Here is a 19,572-nt window from a genome sequence, read left to right as displayed (position 1 = left end):
TCAGTTCAGTTGCTCAGTTCTGTCCAACTCTTTGCTACCCCATGGACTGCAGCTTGCCAGGCTTCCCTGTCATCACCAACTCCCGGAGCTTGCTCAAACTCATGTCCATCAAGTCACTGATGCCATCCAACCATCTTATCTTCTGTCCTCTTCTCCTCCTGCCTTCAATCTTTCCCAGCATCAGGGTCTTTTCCAAGAAGCCAGTTCTTCGCATCAGATGGCCATAGTATTGGAGCTTCAGCATCAGTCCTTCCAATGAATATTCAGGATTGATTTCCTTTAGGATTGAGTGGCTGAATCTCCTTGCAGTTCAAGGGACTCTCAAGCATCTTCTCCAACACCACAGTTCAAAAACATCAATTCTTTGGTGCTCAGACTTCTTTATGGTCCAACTCTCACATCCATACATGACTACTGGAAAAAACATAGCTTTGACTACATGGACCTTTGTCAGCAAAGTAATGTCTCTACTCTGTAATACACTGTCTAGGTTTATCATAGCTTTTCTTCCAAGGAGCAAGCATCTTTTAATTTCGTGACTGCAGTTGCTGTCTGCAGTGATTTTAGAGCCCATGAAAAGAAAGTCTGTCACTGTTTCCATTGTTTCCCCATCTATTTGCCATGAAGTGACGGGACCAGATGCCATGATCTTAGTTTTTTGAATGTTGAGTTTTAAACCAGCTTTTTCACTCTCTTTCAACCTTATCAAGAGGCTCTTTAGTTCTTCTTCGCTTTCTGCCTTAAGAGTGGTGTCATCTGCATATCTGAGATTATTGACGTTTCTCCTGGCAGTCTTGATTCCAGCTTGAGCTTTATCCATCCCTGCATTTTGCATGATGTACTCTGCATGGAAGTCAAATAAGCAGGGTGACAATATATAGCCCTGACGTACTCCTTTCCTAATTTGAAGCCAGTTTTCCCTACGTACAGGTTTCTCAGGAGGCAGGTAAGGTGGTCTGGTATTCCCATCTCTTTAAGAATTTTTCACAATTTGTTGTGATTCACACAGCGAAATGCTTTAGCATAGTCAATGAAGCAGACGTCGAAAATTTTTCTGTTTTTCTGGAAATCCCTTGCTTTTCCTATGATCCAGCAGATTTTGGCAATTTGATCTCTGGTTCCTCTGCCTTTGCTAAATCTATCTTGTACATCTGGAAGTTCTTGGTTCACATACTGCTACAGCTTAACTTGAAGGATTTTGAGCAATATCTTGCTAGCATGTGAAATGAGTGCAATTTTTCAGTAATTTGAACATTCTTTGGCATTGTGCTTCTTTGGCATAGGAATGAAAACTGACCTTTCCCATATAGTTACAGTATATATCCCTATATACTATATTCCTTAACTGTTTTTCTTCTCTGTAAGAGTAAACCACCAACCAGATGCTGAGGACTCACTTATCTGTAGCCACTGTCCACAATACCCAGAGCCTGAGTCCCATGTATCCAACTCCATCCAAAATCTCTAATAGTAGAGGCCTTCTTGTAAACACCTCAAGCTCATCTTCCCTAAGAAAAAGTTAATCTATACATCCCAATTTTTTCCTAGCCCTGTAATTGGATTTGCAGTCTACCTATATGGTCAAAAATCCCTTTATTCAGGAGACTAAACAACTATCCTTCCTTTCTTTTTATCACCATTCCTCTAATATTTAATCTACCAGTCTGCATTTCAAATGCATCTTGAATGTGTTGAATCCCTTCATTTTGATCACTAAGGTTCTCTCTCCTTAGCACAAATCAACCCCTGCCTGCATTACTGAACAATCTCCTAGTTAGTCTCCCTCCCTTTAACTTTTCATCAGTTTAATCTCTTCTCTAAACTATACCCAGAGTGAGATATAAATATAGATAGATATATAAATATATGTAGATATATTTTTTTGAGAATAAGATGATAGAGGCATTTCTTTTTTTTTTCCTATTTTTTTAAATTAGAGGATAATTGCATTATAATATTGTGTTGGCCTCTGCCATACATCAATATAGATCAGCCACAGGTATATATCTATATATCTATATCTATATCTATATCTATATCTATATCTATATCTATATATAGATAGATATATGTCCCCTCTCTCCTGAACCACCTCCCATCTCCCACCCCCATCCCATCCCTCCAGGTTGAGCTCCCAATGTCACCCAGCAAACTCCCACTTGCCATTTATCCTTCACATGGTAATGTATATGTTTCCATGCCATTCTCTAGTCATCCCACCCTCCCCTTCCCTGACTGTGTCCACAAGTCTGTACATGCCCGCATCTTCATTGCTTCCCTGCAAATAGGTACATCAGTACCATCTGTCTAGGTTACATATGCATGTGTATGTACCAGAGAAGGAAATGGCAACCCACTCCAGTATTCTTGCCGGAAGAATCCCATGGACAGAGGAGCCTGTTGGGCTACAGTCCATGGCGTCGCAAAGAGTCAGACACAGCTGAAGTGATTTAGCATGTGTATGTACAATATTAATATACAATATTTGTCTTTCTCTTTCTGACTTACTCTGTATAGTAGGCCGAGGTCCATCCACCTCATTAGAACTGACTCAAATGTGTCTTTTTTCATGGCTGAGTAATATTCCCTTGTATATATGTACCACGATTTCTGTATCCATTCTTCTGTCAATGCACATCTAGGCTGTTTCCATGTCCTGGCTGTTGTAAAAAGTGCCGCTGTGAACATTAGGGTACATGTGTCTCTTTCAATTATGGTTTTCTCAGGGAATATGCCCAGTAGTGGGATTATTGGGTCATATGGTAGTTCTACTTCTAGTTTTTTAAGGAGTCTCCATACTGTCTTCCATAGTGGCCGTATCAATTTACATTCCCACCAACAGTACAAGAGTGTTCCCTTTTCCCCACATCCTCTCCAGCATTTATAGATATTTTAGTTTGTAGATATTTCAACAATGGCCATTCTGACTGGTGTAAGGTGATACCTCACTATAATTTAATTTGCATTTCCCCAATATTAGCATCTTTTCATGTGTTTGTTGGCCATACAAACAGCTCATGTCGCTCAATACCAGAAAAACAAACAACCCAATCAAAAAATGGGCAGAAGACCTAAAAAGACATTTCTCCAAAGAAGATAGAGGCATTTCTCAACAGAAGCATTGCAGTTACAGAAAGACAAGGTAGAAGTGCTTTCTATAATGGAAACTCTTCATGGGCATGGAGCATAACAGAAATGGAAAATCAAATAAATACATATTATATCAGAGACTTGGCTTGAAAAACTAAAAATCACTCTAAATGCATTAGTGAGAATCAACAGTGGTTGTAGGAGAAGACAAATAGGAAAGAAAGAACAAAGATCTGTCAAGACAGTTCTGAAAGATTATTCCAGGGACTTAACAGAAACCACTTTTTAGAGTTTTATGTAAAAGTTCACTTCAAAATGGTTAAAGTTGTATGTATTTAGGAGACTTGGAATCTTTTCCCCCTGTATGTGGTTGGCACTCAACAAATATCTGTTTAATTAAATGAATGCCATTGAGACAAGCCTTCTCAATGGTGTCTTCTCTGGTGGCTCAGCAGTAAAGAATCTGCCCATAATGCAGGAGATGCAGGTTCAACCCCTGGGTCTGGAAGATCCCCTGGAGGAGGAAATGGCAACCCACTCCAGTATTCTTGCCTGGAGAATCCCAGGACAGAGCAACCTGGTGGGCTATAGCTATAGGGTCCTAACAGCCAGCCACGACTGAGCACACAGCACATTGAGACAATTCAGCAGCTATTCCTGGGAGGCCTCACAGGGTGGCACTGCTCTATGGGATCCCCACAATCAAGGAATAGACCCTTAGCTTTGTGGGCCCAGAAACTCAGCTGTAATCAACACATCCCTGTGTGGTTGTGTTCTAGAAGACTGATGTCAACTGATGAGTGTCTTCTCTTCCTATCAGAAATATTAATACTACGTGGAAAATAAAATTACTATTCAGCATTTCCTTGTAAAGTGTGGACTCTGACTAGAGAGAATTAACTGGATGTTTTTGGTGGCTGGTGTTTTCAAGCTCAGATAGTCTGATGCAGCTGTCTTTGCTGTAGTGCACTCTACCTGGTGAACAAGACAGAAGGCTCGTATCAGCTCCTAAGACACCCCTGCCCCCTGACAGAGCTGTGAAGAAACTCAGAAATGCTTAGTTGGGCATTTTAAGGCACTGACCTGTGAAGGCCCAGTTTTAAAGAGGAAAGTACAGACAGAGGAGAGGAAATAGGCCTCACCTACCAACCAACCACCACTTTCTTTCAAGTTGCCCTTCACCAGGCTCCTAATGCCTCTTTCTTTCCTCTATAAAGTTTATTCAACTACGTATTTTGACATCCATGTGTATAATGGTCATATTCTCTGGAGACCATATACCCAAACCATTTCATTTAAATTTCATTGTCTTTGGGGACTTCCCTGGTGGTACAATGGTTAAGACTCTGAGATTCCACTGCAGGGGTACAGGGTTGACCCCTGATCTGGGAACTAAGACCCCACATGATGTGGCCAAAAATATAAATAAAGCCATTGCCAAAATTAAAGAAAATTTCTGGCATCTCCAAAATTCCCCATCCTACCGCTTTATAATTTACTGCTTAGAATATGTTGGCCAATGTCAGTCATTACATGTCGATTTGATATCATCTCATTCTTGAAGATTAAACTTTCCTCCTATTTTTTAAGCTATCACTACATACTGCCCACAGAACAAGATACAAAGACAATCTGCAAGTTTTAGTTGGCATTAATCTTTTTTAAAAAAAAGTGCATTAATATAAACATAAAGGTTCAGAGTAAAGGCTTTGTTAGAGGACAATTTTCAAAAATTGAAACCACAGCTTTCTTAGAGATGTGTAATGGATACATGCCAAACATTTATTTAACTGAATAATGAGGGAGCAAGCAGGCCGGTAAAGTTGACTTTGAGGAAGTGATAGAAATAGGGGCTATGTAGTCCATGAGAAAAGCAGGCTGAACTAAGTTTGCTCTGAGTTACAGACAGAACCAGCTAATTCCTATGCTGTGTGCTGTGCTATGCTAAGTCACTTTAGTCATGTCCAACTCTTTGTGACTCTATGGACTGTAGCCCACCAGGCTCCTCTGTCAATGGGCTTCTCCAGGCATGAACCCTGGAGTGGGTTGCCATGACCTCCTCCAGGGAATCTTCCTGACCCAGGGATCGAACCCGAGTCTCTTACGTTTCCTGCATTGGCAGAGAGATTCTTTACCAGTAGTGACACCTAGGAGGCCCAGCCAATTCCTATTACAGAGGTAATAGTAATTACCTGTTGTAGTTGTTTTTCTACAAAATAGAAATTATTTCGATCTCTAGTAGACACACCTTTGTAAGTTAACATGTAATCTTACAGTCTGGGCCCTAATCAATAGTAAGTAGAAGTAAATCAAAAGTGGCTTCCCTGGTGCTTCAGACAGTAAAGAATCCACCTGCAATACAGGAGACCTGAGTTCGATCCCTGAGCTGAGAAGATCCTTTGGGGAAGGGAACGGCTACCCACTCCAGTATTCTGGGCTACAGAATGCCATGGACAGAGGAGCCTGGCAGGCTACAGCCCGTGGGATTGCAGAGTTGCACATGAGTGAGCGACTTTCACTCACTTACAAAAGTCAGTCAAAGGTATATCCCTCTAGGTAATAAGTAATCCTTGGACTGACCTATTAGACAGTGCTCCAGGGTCACAGTGAAAGGACACGCGGTCCTCTTTTAACCTTGTTTCCAAGTTTTGGTCAATTTTTAGGAAGCCAGTGCTGTGGGCTCTTAAGTTCACCTGGATGAGATGATGTCTAAAAGAAGTCTCAGAACCACCCCTCCCCACCAGGAGGAATGGCTAGGAGGACCTGGGGGCTTTTAGCCTGGACAAGACCTAGTATGAAGACACAAATGTTCAGTGCAGCGTTCTTAACATACAGCCCCGAGGAAATAAGTTTAAGAGTGCAGAGATTTTATGTACAGCATTCCAAAGCAGCAGCTAAAAGGCCATCACAAGAAAGAAGGGTGTCGACATGCCCTGTGTTCCTCCAAGGGGATGACAGAGCAGCAGCGAAAGTGGGCTCAGACTAAGAAAGATTTCCTCATCGTGAAAGAGTGTCTGCTGGGGCCTGTGTGCCTTGAGAGCAGGAACAACTGTCTGTCTGCACATTCTCGGGCAAGAGCTTGGCTATCACGGCGTTATATCAGGAGCAAGTAAGGGACAGAGGGGGGTCACGTTTCAGATGAGGCTGGATCAGTCTCATCTAAGGTCCCTTACAAAACCTTGATTCTGTGTTTTTGTGAAAATTGAATTATTGCCCTTTTATTAAAAAGTAAAAAGCACCTCTTCCATGACTTAACATTTCATATCCTGGAGACAGAAGCCTTATGTTAATTTTAGTAGCTGTGTGATCACGATAGTTGTTGCAACGAAGCCTTTTGATAATTTTTTCTACTTTAAAAAAATGATAATTTACTTCAGTTTTGCCTTTTGTGCAAGTCCTACTCCTGAGAGAAGTGCAGTCACAGTTTTGTTGTTTTTGTTGTTATTTGCAGAGGTAGGGGAGTTGGCTTGTATTTTAATGTGGCTCAATCTCAATGTCTCAGGTTTGACAGTTTTTTGTTTGTTTTTTTCTCCTTTCCACTGAATTCATTGAAATATATTCACCCGGTCATTCACATCAGAGGTGTAAATGGATTTTCTAAAGGTTTTTCAGAGACAAAGTCGCTTTGTGACTTAACTTCTTCAGGTGTTGCAAAAAGAAAGCTTAGCACACCATCTCAATTGCAAGGATGCTAAAACTATGTTTGACCTTGAATCTGCAAAGAGATGGGCAGCATCTTTTGCTAGAAGTGCCCATTCACCACTTCTTTGCCTTATCCATCTGTATAGGATTTACTTGGGAAAGAGAAAAGAGAAGGAATCAGATCTATTTGAGAGAAAATAGCACATTTATTTGATTTTCCAGCTTCCAAGGACAGTTGCATTTCCAGTTTAAATTTTTTAGTTTACCCTTTTCACCATTGATATTTGCAAAATCCAGACTTAAATATATATATATATATATATATATATATATATATATATATATATCAGCCATATCACACAAAGGCTTATATCTCAATTTGTTTCGTGTCATTAAAAAGACATACTGAGTTTGAAGCTCCTTTCAAATTTATTCTTCAAATATAAACCCAGGGAAATAGTTTAAGACTGCAAAGGTTTCATTTATACCACTCAGGATCACAGGCTTTGGAGTCAGGCAAATTTGGAGTCAGAGATGCAGTGCCTGACATCGCCTTTTCCCGTTTCACTCAGTGTCTCTGAGACTCAGTTTCCTTCCCTAAGTCGTGTCCGACTCTCTGCCACCCCATGGACTGTAGCCTGCCAGGCTCCTCTGTCCGTGGGATTTCCCAGACAAGAACACTGGAGTGGGTTGCCATTTCCTTCTCCAGGAGATCTTCCGGACCCAGAGATCAAACCTGCGTCTCCTGCATTAGCAAGCGGATTCTTTACCACTGAACCACCAGAGAAGCTTAGTACCTGCTTATGGGGTTGTTGTGAGACTTCCATAAGATAACACACATAAACTTCTTAGTGCTTCTTCTGGTACAACTACTCCATAAATATCAGCTATTTTATTTTATAGTAATTGGAACAGTGGGACTTCCCTGGTGGTCCAGTGGTTAAAGTCTCTGTGCTTCCACTTCAGAGGGTGTGGTTTTGATCCCTGGTTGGGAGTGTAAGATCCCCCATGCTAGCACAGTGTGGCTAAAAAAAAAGAAAAGAAAATAATTAGAACAACTTCACTAAAATGTAATTATGGTCTCTTGTCAGAATAATGGCACTGTGGCTGACTCATTGCCTAATACAACTGAAAAACAAATTTCAGCATTGTGTAACAGCTAATGAACATGAATAGCCAATCTTGAAAAAATAATGGGGAATTCTGAATGTAGAATTAGAAGATTCATTCTATTCACTAGAAAAATTTTCACATCTTAGGAACATACATCTTAAGTCCTTGTAAGAACTGTTGTGTATTAGTGACCATATACTTGAAATATTCAAGCAGGAAAATCTGCAGATAATAGTGCTCTGCCTTCCAGAACAAGGCCATTTCTAAGAACTGGTAATCAATGGAGGCCAAGATCATACCTCAACTAATTACTACATGTATGTTGCAAGCAGAACCCTGTAGGAAACCGTACTGTTTGTTAATCTGCTACTCAGAGAACAGTGTTATAGTAGGGTAAGGTCAGGGTTTGGAGCTGGACAACACAGGCTCTAGTCCAGTCTTTGCCATTTAACTTGCTGTGTGGCTTGGGGCCAGTTTGCTTGACTATTTTGAACCTCAGTTTCCTCATTCATTGTCATTGTTGTTGTTGTTCAGTTGCTCAGTCATGTCCGACTCTTTGCAACCCCATGGACCGCTGCACGCCAGGCTTCCCTGTCCATCACCAGCTCCTGTAGCTTGCTCAAACTCATGTCCATCAGTTTGGTGATGCCATCCAACCATTTCATTCTCTGTCATCCCCTTCTCCTCCTGCCCTCATTCTTTCCCAGCATCAGGGTCTTTTCCAGTGACTGAATTCTTCTCATCAGGTGGCCAAAGTATTGGAGTTTCAGCTTCAACATCAGTCCTTCCAATGAATATTCAGAGTTGATTTCCTGTAGGATTGACTGGTTTGATCTCCTTGCAGTCCAAGGGACTCTCAAGAGTCTTCTCATCCATAAAGTGGGGCTGTTATGAACCCAACCCCATCAATAGAGGAAGGTCAAATTTTACAATATGCATAAAAGTACTGAAGCAAAATACCATTAATAGTACTGATATTATTACAAATACTATTACTAGTCCATTATTGCAAAGAAAATGAAAGGGCCCCAAGAACATCAGTCCCCCCATGTTATACAGCACCGGTATAACTTCTACTCCTCTAATACAAGACAGATGTCTCCAGAATGGTGATGAAGCTCAGCCTTCTTGTTGAGTCGAGGCCAGGGGGTAGTTCTTATCCTATCATAGATATCATACTGTTTCTCAAAAACATCATTAGTGCTATTGAAATTCCACAATAAACACAAACATAAGTTTCTATTTTCTTTAACCTAAATTTAGGTGAACTGATAGATAACAAGGGTAAAACTGACTCAGTTAATAAGCAAAGTCAAATCCATTCTCCATATACCAAATTATTTACTAACTCATTACACCACCTCGCTCCCTTAAGTTCTCTAACAGTTTGCCAGTGTTAGAAGGATCAACTTCAAGCTCCCTCTCCTGGCCCCCAAGACCTTTGATGATCTGGCCTCTGAATCTTCCACCTGATACTTTTCTTTCCTCCCTGCTCAACTTTTTAGAGTTTTGCAAAGGTCCTTCACTCTTCCTGGGATACCCTAACCCCCTTTCTGCTGGATCAGTTTTCATTAATTCTTCTAATTAATTAGAACCATGCCTGGCATGTATAAGTGGACGTTCAATAAACATTTAAACAAATTGACTTGAAATCAGATGGCTCCCACATAGACTAAAATAACCAGATATTTCTGTTTCTGCATGGCCTTGCAAAGTTCAGAATTATTCCCAGAGCCTGAATAGATTCCATGTCATTGAAGGACAGCAGCTCTTAAAAATTGTTTTGGCATTTTGTACATGGCACTCTTCTAAACGGTGCTGATGAGAACTTGCTTCCTAGACACCGATGGAGCTAAGAAGCCACAATACATGTTTTAATAAATAGTTTTTAAAATATAGCACTTAAAATTCAGTATTCCCTATTGCCAATTGCAAAAGTTTGCACAATAAAGAAGCATTTATTCTATTATTTAACAATAAAGCAAGTCAGTGTGTGGATATTCACATGTGTATATGCCTAAGAAAGTTGTGGTAGCAATGTTCATACAAGGTAAGCCATTCCTTTGGGCCACAGTCGAAAGAATTTAGTTACTGTAATGACAAAAGGGCTTCCACATATTAATACCAAAAGACCTTTTCCCCAAAAGTAACAGAGAGGTCCCAAAACTGGATTCTGGTCACAGTATTGTCTCTGTCTGTCTCTGTCTCACACACACACACGCACAGACTCACAGACCCTTTGGAATTTTAAAGGTCCAAGTAGATTCGTTAATAAAAGGATGAAATGCTTTTTCTTCTATAAATCATAATAAAGTGTTGCAAGATAAAGGAACAACTAAAGTTGCAAATCATCGGCTGCTGCTCTAAAACAGAGACCTGTCATATTAACTCCCAACTCAAACACCTAGTTTTAAAGATTTACCTTTAAGAAACCTAAAAGCTGTATCCTGCCTCATCAACAACAGCCTCAAACTGTTCCCTGTCATCGAAGAAAACAAATCTTTTGCTCCTTCCTGCCTCAGGGAGACAGAGGGACCGAGGTGGTCCTCAGTGGCTGAATTAGATGAAAGACTTGCCTTCCACCATGGAGACATGGAGTCTAATCAAGTGAAATGAGTTTTGAGATCCCAGCTCGTTTCCTCAGGGAGATCAGTTCACATTACAAAATCACGACATCTCATTCATCACAGCTGACGTGGTCTTTGCTCAGGAGAGGACCCCAACTGGGACTAAACCACCTGTCTCCTCTTGAAAGGGGGCACTTTATCCAAGTTAGAGTTGAAAGTCTTGGAGTGAGAAAGCTTGCCAGCTTTCACCCAAGTGATGCATATGCAACATGGAAGGGAACTTAAGCTTGAAAAAGGGAAGACAAGTTGAAGGAAGATTGGTAGTTGTACTTTAAATGATCTGAGATATGAATATCTATACTGGAGATGCTAAGGCGTTGTGGTCAGGAGAGCCAAGAGTGGGGCTCCCTCTTCTTTATCTCCTAGATTTTATTAAACAGAAATAGAAAGGATAAGCATTTCTGTGCATCAGGGTTTAAAATGGGAAAGAAAATCTGCTCTCCAGGCTGATATATGATCATCATTCTCTTTTATTTCTTTCAGGGCATCGTTGTCACGCCCCTGCTACTGCTGCTTTTTGTGAGTATTTTCATGTTGTTTTTAATATCTTTTATTAAAAGTCATCTACAACCCTTTAAGAAATATATTTAGGAAAAAAAAACTGAAATTGAAATCTTTTTACACCACTTGGCATCATATTTTGAACTGTTCTTCCGGGTGAGCTGTACAAAGTCAGAATCTCTGTAGTCTCATAATCACGGACAGCAGCAGGACCCATTTATCAGCCCTCTGACTCCTGGCTAAATCATTAATTATTACAAATTAGCACCCTGTGACATAGGTCAAAAATGTGCTACACTTTATTTTCACATTAGTAAGACTAAAGTGATTACTAATGATCTAGGTTGATAGAAAGAGCCTTGATCCAGGGAACCAGACAAAGCTTAATTCCCAGTGCTGGTACTGATAGGAAATGGCTTCTTCACTCTGGGGAATACTGCCTCGATTTTTTCATCTGTAGAATGGGGAACAGTAACACCTACCCCAGTCTGCTCCCAGGGATGTGCTTCAGGAAAAGAAAAACTAATATAAGCTACTGGTACACCAGTAGCGAAAGTTGTTCTGAGAATAAGAAATGCTAATTACCTATCTTATTTCTTTTTTGGCACTAGGCATGTGAGAAATTAGATGAGAGATTATAATGAAATTAATGTTATCTCATGCTGAGAAAAGCATATGTAATCATGAATGATACCTAAAATATTTTATGAACTGTGCATTTTTCATACACAACATCTCCCAAATATAAATCACTCCACTCATCACTGAAATAGAGTGGGGATGCATTCCTAGAAGTGAAATGTAGCTGTTTGACTAGCACTATTTGTCAGTGAATTAAAACTGTGGGGAAAATTTATTTAATTATAGTGTAATTACCCAAGTTGGAATTCAATTAAAGTAATAGAGTGAGGGACTTCATTTCTTACAAGCTGTGTGGGAAGTGGAGAGAAAAAGATGCCTTACTAAACAGTTGGATTTTGCATCTTTCATGAAAGACATTACCTGCCAGTAATAATCCTCAGCTTTACCATGCTGTTTGAAACGCCACCTCTGTCCTTCGAAGGTAAGGAGTGTCAATAACCAGATCACTTCCCACAGCATAACAGACCTCATGTATTTAGAATCACCAGTTCAAAATTTGCCATGAGTTACACTCAAAATGAAGTGAATGTTACTTGTGTTCGTTGGGAAGAAAAGACTTGGTATGTATCTACCTGCTCACTAAATGTGAGAGCTAGGATCATCCCTCAGTGTTTTTTTCCAGGACCTGGGACAATAACTTCCTAGGAACAACCCTCAGTGGCCACAGGACGCAGGCCAGCCTGGGGTCCCCAGTGGCAGTGAGCCAGAGAAGCCGTGCAGAGCTGGGCATATACAGAATGTCCAACAGTATGTGGCCTAGGGTTTCTCAGTAGTATGGGTGTGTAGCCTAGGTTTTCTCCATTGCAGAAGAGTAGCATCTCTTACTCCACAACCCTTTGAAAAAGATCACAGTCACAGCTAAGGGGCTGAGACCAAGGTAGCACTTTTGAGTATCTCAGAGTCTGGAGTCCTTTGAGACACTGTTTGAACTTGTGACCAAAGAAGCAAGTAAGAACCTTTCTCCTTTTCCTACCTATTGCCATGCTATAGCAAGACGTGCCCAGCTGGTTAATATTAATGGTGTCATGCTATTGCAAGTTTGCCCCACTCTTAGACCCTTAGACTTGTGATCTTTAGTTGGCTCAACATTTTTAAATCATCGAGCTACAAGAATAGTGAAAGAGACCCCAAGACCCTCAACTCAAAAGTTTAATCCCTCCCTTTTGAGCTAACTGGGCTGTTCCACTAGGTTCAATGGCACCATCACACGACTTCAGTGGCTTCTTATATATTACATGACTTAAAATCACTTACACAGTATATAACAATTTTTGTCTGTTTAGGTTGGTGTGCATTTTTACAAACAATGGGAATTGCTTAAACAGTTGGGTGACCAGGCTTCACTTACTGCGTAGAACAAAAATCTGAGTGACTTACATTTCATTAAAAATGTAGTGTTGTTCATCAACAGTTCTGCTGTGGTTAACCCAAATGATATGTTGTATTTCCCTAAAAGATAGGTTGAAGTTCTAATCCGTGTGTGTGTGTGTGTGTGTGTGTGTGAAGTTGCTAAGTTGTGTCTGACTCTCTGGGTCCCTATGGACTGTAGCCCTCCAGACTCCTCTGTCCATGGGATTTCCCAGGCAAGAATGCTGGAGTGGGTTGCCATACCCTCCTCCAGGGGATCTTCCTGACTCAGGGATCAAACCCACACCCTTCTGTCTCCTGCATTGGCAGGTGGTTCTGTTACCACTAGCACCACCTGGGAAACCCCTCTACTCTCTAGTGCATCAGAATGTGGCCTTATTTGAAATAGGGGTATTGCAGTTGTAATTAGTTAAGATGATGTCAAACTGGTATAGGGTGGGTCCTTAATCCAACATGAGCAGTGAACCAGTGAAGTTGCTCAGTCATGTCTGACTCTTTGTGATCCCATGGACTGTAGCCTACCTCCATCTAGGTAGTCTCCTCCATCTGTGGAATTTTCCAGGCAAGAGTACCGGAGTGAGTTGCCATGCCCTCCTCCAGGGGATCTTCCTGACCCAGGGATTGAACCCAGGTCTGTCGCATTGCAGGCAGATGCTTTACCGTCTGAGCCGCCAGGGAAGCCAAGGTGACTGGTGTCCTTAAAGAAGACAAGTCAGAGACCCACAGGGAGAATGCCGTGTCATGATGGAGGCAGAGATTAGAGTGATGCATCTGCACGCCAAGGAGCACCAGGGGTTGCCAGCAAACTTCAGAAGCTAGAAGAGACAAGGAAGAATCTCTAGGGATTTAAGAGGGACCATGGTCTTACTTGATTTCAGACCTACAGTTTCCACAACTGTGAAGCAATACATTTCTGTTTTTTTAAGCCACCCGGTTTCTGGTGTTTTCTTATGAAAGTCAAAAAAAATAATACAGCCCATGAAAATTGAATTGTCTTTTTATCATTATTAGAAATGGGAATTTCTAGATAGTCAGGCACAGTAGCTAGTAAAAGCCATTTTTGCTGATGGAATCTCAGTTGTCTGTATTCTCAATATCTTCTCAGAATGTTCCTGTTACTACCTTGCTCCAATTGAATGCTGTCTTCTGATTCATGTTTCTGCTGCTGGCACCTTTCATATTACTGAGCCTTAAAGGGAAATGAGATGTCTTTCTTGCACCTCATTACCAATTCCAGATCACTTCTCATGCCTTCTCCATAAAATCCCCTATTACCTTTAAAGGTAATGCCATACACCTATAGTACCTTCTGCTGCTTCTTGTAAACTGTCAGTGGAATGCTAGGTCATGCTCTAAGAGTCTAGAAAAATGTTGCACCTTTCCACTGTCCCTTTTTTAACAATACACTTGGATTGACTCTTGGTGTTTTCAATATTCACATGGTTGACCTTTCCAATACGTTGGCCTCTAAATTCTTGACCCCTTCTCCAATTAGATTGCCTTCCATTTAATCCCAGCCAGTCATCTCTGCAGTCAGACCCTTGACTTATTAGCTGCCAATAATAGCGTCCTTCCATAATCCTATTTTCAGTTATCTTCTCCTACTGACACCTCCTATCTTTGTAACTTACTCCACAAGTTAAGAATTCTTCAAACTTGCCAGAAGGGCCAGTTTATTTACCTTATCACCTTCACAGTGCTTCTAGCAAATCCACCCTACCTCACCCTCTTATCCTCACATTCCATCTGACCAAGCGTGGATCTCATGGTTCATCACTGTAATTACTTTGTTACATCCACCATCAACATCCTTGCTCATCTCTTATTGCTTCCTGTTTGCCTGGCAAGTGCCAAGTCTGCTTAAATCCAACTCTAGACCCTTTTGTATTTATACCTGAACACACTGGAGCACCCACTCTCATGCTGACTGGTCTCATTCGAAATTCATGACAACTAATTGTAATTGAGCCTGGCTGTCCTACTCCCTTCCTCCTATTAACAGACATTCCCACTCTTTAGAGAATCGTTCCACACCTTCTCAAATCTCCATTGCCTCTTTTCTTTTTTCATCTCAACTGATGCAAAAAGGAAATTAACTGATGAAGAAGTCAAAAGCAATCAGACAAATTTATAAGATCCCATCCATTTGTGTCTATATTCTTCACCTTCTCTCCTCTTTCTGTGGATAAATGATCTTTGCTCCTATCTAAGGCTAGTTCCTCCAGTTGTGCCATCCCTTTTCCTACTTGACAACAGGAGCTACACAGATTTCCCTCCTTCTCCTATGTCGTTAAATTTTCTATCTCTTCTGGATCATTTCTATGTGCATGTAAGAATTCTGTCATATTACACATCTCAAAAATTAAATTTCACCTTATCCTATGTGCATTCCACTTCTGTGACCTCTTTTATAACTCAGTTCCTCCAAACAGCTATTTAAACTTACTCATCACTCATTCAGTAGTATGTGTTGAGTTCTTCCAATATACTAGACACTTTCCTAGGTGCCAAGTATATAGCAAAGAGCAAAACAGATATATCTTTGCTTTAATAGAGGATATATACTGGGTTTCCCAGGTGGTGCTAGTGGTAAAGAACCCTCCTCCCAATACAGGAAACCTAAGAGACACAGGTTTGATCCTTGGGTCATCCAGATTCCCTGGAGCAGGAAATAGCAACCCACTCCAGTGTTCTTGCCTGGAGAATCCCATGGACAGAGAAGCCTAGCGGCTACAGTCCTTGGGGCCTCAAAGAGTCAGACATGACTGAACCCTACTACTACTTCTTACTACTAGGGTATATACTAGTGGAAAGAAAGAACCAACAAATAAGTAAAAATATATTGCATAAGGTGGGTGCTAAAGGAAAAATAAAGGAAAGGGAGTGGGTTGGTGTTTGCTATTTTAAACAGGCTGGTCATGGTTAGACTCACTGAGCACAGATCTAGAGAAGATAAGAGAGTGAGTGTTCTGGTGGTAGAATGTTCCGGGTGGAAGGAGCAGCAAGTGCAGAGGTCCTGAGAGCATGCCTGGTGTCTAAGGCACAGTAGGGAGGCCAGCAAGGGGGCGAGTACATGGAGATGAGGTCAGAGATGCAGTGGAGACCAAATGAGAGGGGACCTTAAAGTCCTCCATAAGGCCTTTGAATTGTTATTCAAGAGAGGCTGGAGACCATGGGAAGAGTTTTGATCAAGGGAATGGTGTGTTTTGACATTCTCTTTAAAATAGTGATTCTGGATGCTGGGTTGAGTAGATTGTTAAAGGGATCATGGTGGAGACGGGAAGACCAGTTGGAAAGCTAGTACAAGAGAGGTGTTAACTTGGGCCAGCCTAGTTGAATAAATCTGGTAGGAAGTAGTTTTTTTATTTTCTGGAAAGAACTGAGAGGTTGAATAAAAATCATGAGGGAAAGATACAAATCAAGGGTAACTACACTCCTGTGCAACTGGAACTATGGAATTGCCATTTATTAAGATAGGGAAGACTATAGGGTTGAACAAATTCAGCCTTGAACATGTCTGGATTAAGATGTCTTTCAGACATCTAAGGAGGGAAGTCAAGTAAGCAGTTGATTACCTGTCTGGAATTCAGGAGGAAGGTCTAGACTAGAGATACACATTTGGGAAAGGTCAGCATAGAAATGGATTTTGAGTTAGATTGGATGAGATCACTAATAAAAGACTAGAGAAAGAGAAAGTATCAGTAGCCTGCATTTGGGGCATTCTAATGTTAGGAGGTCTGCAGAGAAGACCAAGGATATCCAGTTTGCTTAGGAAGAACACCAAAAGATGCTTGGGTCCTAAAAGTCTAGCAGTGAATGTGTTTCAGAAGGGAGAAAGGGGCCAGCTACTTCAAATGCTAGTAATAGCTCAGATAAAATAAAGTACAACAATTGGTGATTGATTCTTAATAAGATGGAGGCCACTGGCAACCTTCATAAGAGCTATTTCAGCAGAGTTGTGGAAGTGAAAGCCTGATTGACATAGGTTTCAGAATGGATGAAGAAAAAAGAGTCAAAGACAGAATTCATTTTGCTCTAAAGTGTGTAGAAAATAGGACAGCAACAAAGTTAGTGAAGGCTCCAGAGAGAATTCTTTTTTAAGTTGGGAAAATTATTAGCATCTGTGTGTTGAGAGGTTCATTTGTATTGATAGATTAATCCAGTTAAAGAAAGAAAATTTAATACAGAAAAAAAGAGGGGATAATTCATGGATCCCTGTCCACGAGTAGGAGAAGGGGAATGAGTTCTAGTGTATACAGGAGTATGGCCTCCTAGGCACAGGTAGTTCATCAGAGTAATGAGAGGGAAACCAGGAGATATGAGCAGAGATGTAGGTAAATTAGTTGCTGTAAGTGTAAGAGCCTGTTGAGTTCTCCTCTGGTCCTCTTTTCTCAGTGGCGTGGCAAATAAGGTTAGGAGTAGAAGCCAAGAAAAGACAAGGAGGGGTTGGAGATTTGATGAGAAAGGAGAGGACATGAAATAATCATGTGGGCGAGTGAATGGGATGCTCAGATGCAATGAGATGATCCAGCAGCCCCAGGGACCATCCTCAAAATCTCTACACTTGGCATTGGCTCAGCCTAAATCTCCCCACTTCCCCACTCCCAGATATCCACCCCTAAGGCTCCCTCCCTCACTTTCATCAGATCTCTAGTCAAATGTCATTTTAGGAGAGAGGTCTTTCCTCACTACTTCATGTGAGAGAATATGTCATATTATTATTTCCCTCACTCCCTCCCCACCTACCATGCTTCATTGTTGCTCTTAGCACTTACTATCCTGTAACATCTTAATCACCAGTTAATGTGTTTATTATCTCTCTTCCCTAATGACAGCAAAGCGTCACAAGATAGTAGAGACTTTATGTTTTGGTCACTGCTGTGACCCAGTGCTCAAAATGATGCCTGGCTGTGGAAGTCACTCACAAGCTTTTTTTTTTTTTTTTTTTTTTTTAATGTATTTTCTTGGCCGAGCCGTGCAGCATGTCGGTTCTTAACTCCTTGACCAAGGAAGGATCTAAACCTCACCCCTTGCACTGGAAGTGCAGTCTTAACCACTGGACCACCAGGGAAGTCCCCACAAGCATTTTTGAATGGATGCTTGGTAAAGGAAAATTGTTTCTGTGCTCAGAGTACTTCTAATGCCAAAGGTATGGGTTTTCCAGAACAACCAATCTTCCAGTTCTCTTGGAACACCAACTGGGTATTCTACAGTGATTCATTTTGACACTGACTACACAGATTTAATACATATTCCCTCACAAGTGAAGGGTCCAGCCCCACAAGACTGCCTCTCACTTCAGGTGCCAATCTGAAGTAGTGATTCCCAGGTTACCCACGCTTTGGTCCAACTTAGCTACAAATCAGGGGGTCCTACAACCCCATCCTTGGGTTCAGTAATTTGCTCCCACTATTCACAGAACCCAGAGAAACACTTTATTTACTATTACTGGTTATTTATAAAGGAAACAAATAAACAGCCTGATGAGCAGGTACATAGAGCAGGGTCCAGAAGGGTCCCAAGTGCAGAATCTTTTGTGCCATGGAGTTTGGGCTGAGTCTACTCCCTGCATATGGATGCATTCTCCAACCTGGGAGTTCTCTGAACACTTCTGTGCCAGGTACTGAGGACAAAATCCAAACAATGTAACAACACATGCTTTTATCACCCCATCACTCAGGAAATTATGAGGGTTTCGGAGCTTCTGTGCTAGGGGGCAAAAAACAAATTTATTTTTCTTACCATATCACTACATCAGAATTGTGCGGGTTGATAGGTGCCTCTAATCAAAGAATCAGGCTAGGGTGGCTTTTAGGACTAGTATTTCCTGGATACATGCTCTACCTTCAGGGCCTCGTTTCTTACTGTAAAGCCATTTTGAAGGGACTAATTTCACTTCCCTCACTGTCTGTTGTGAGGAGGCAGTGTGGTATGGGGAGAGGGCATCTTGTTTTGGTTCAATTTACAGTCAGCATCTATTGTGAACAGTGAATTTTCTATAACTCTTCTCAGCCTCAGTTTTCACCTCCATAAAGTAAGAATTTTGAAAAGATGAAATGAGTCTGTTTATGGGAAAGCATGTTGTAAACTGTAAAGAATCATCAGGTACTAGTTTGTTTTTTCTTAATTTTATCTATTTAGTTTTTTTGGCTATGCTGGGTCTTTTGCTGCTCATGTGGGCTTTCTCTGGTTGCACAAGTGGGTGCTACTGTCTGGCTGTGGTGCCCAGGATTCTCACTGCAGAGGCTTCTCTTGTTGCTGGGCATAGGCTGGAGGGTGCTCAGGCTTCAGGAGTTGTGGCACATGGGCTTAGCTGCTCCTCAGCATGTGGGATCTTCTCAGACCAGGGATCAAACCTGTGTTCCCTGCATCGGCAGGCAGATTCTTAACCACTGAACCACCAGGAAAGTCCAATGCTAGTTACTTAAATTTGACACCTTATAAAAGAAAATAGAAAATAATGCCCAAAAGGATGTTAAGTTTCTGCAAAAGCATGTATCTGATGAAATGCCCCAGTGCTCCACTTAGTCCAGACCTTAGTGATGGGCTGTGTCTTAAAACTTAAAACTTTAAGATTCTTTAACTATCT

At 41.2% G+C, this 19,572-nt stretch overlaps 1 protein-coding gene across 3 annotated transcripts in view; it reads left to right on the top strand.

Moving 5' to 3' along the window:
- SLC10A7 (solute carrier family 10 member 7) overlaps nt 1–19,572 on the top strand; it is a 293,931-nt gene that overhangs the window by 205,677 nt on the left and 68,682 nt on the right. For all 3 annotated transcript variants that reach the window (XM_065903971.1, XM_065903970.1, XM_065903969.1), the window contains exon 6: nt 10,956–10,991. In XM_065903971.1, coding sequence (XP_065760043.1) covers nt 10,956–10,991 — 36 coding nt within the window. The remainder of the gene's footprint in view (nt 1–10,955; nt 10,992–19,572) is intronic.

This window comes from Muntiacus reevesi, chromosome 13, assembly GCF_963930625.1.
Source record: "Muntiacus reevesi chromosome 13, mMunRee1.1, whole genome shotgun sequence".
NCBI classification, from domain to species: Eukaryota; Metazoa; Chordata; class Mammalia; order Artiodactyla; family Cervidae; genus Muntiacus; species Muntiacus reevesi.
The sequence above is the reverse complement of the archived record's forward strand: the minus strand, read 5'-3'. Positions and strand labels throughout refer to the sequence as shown.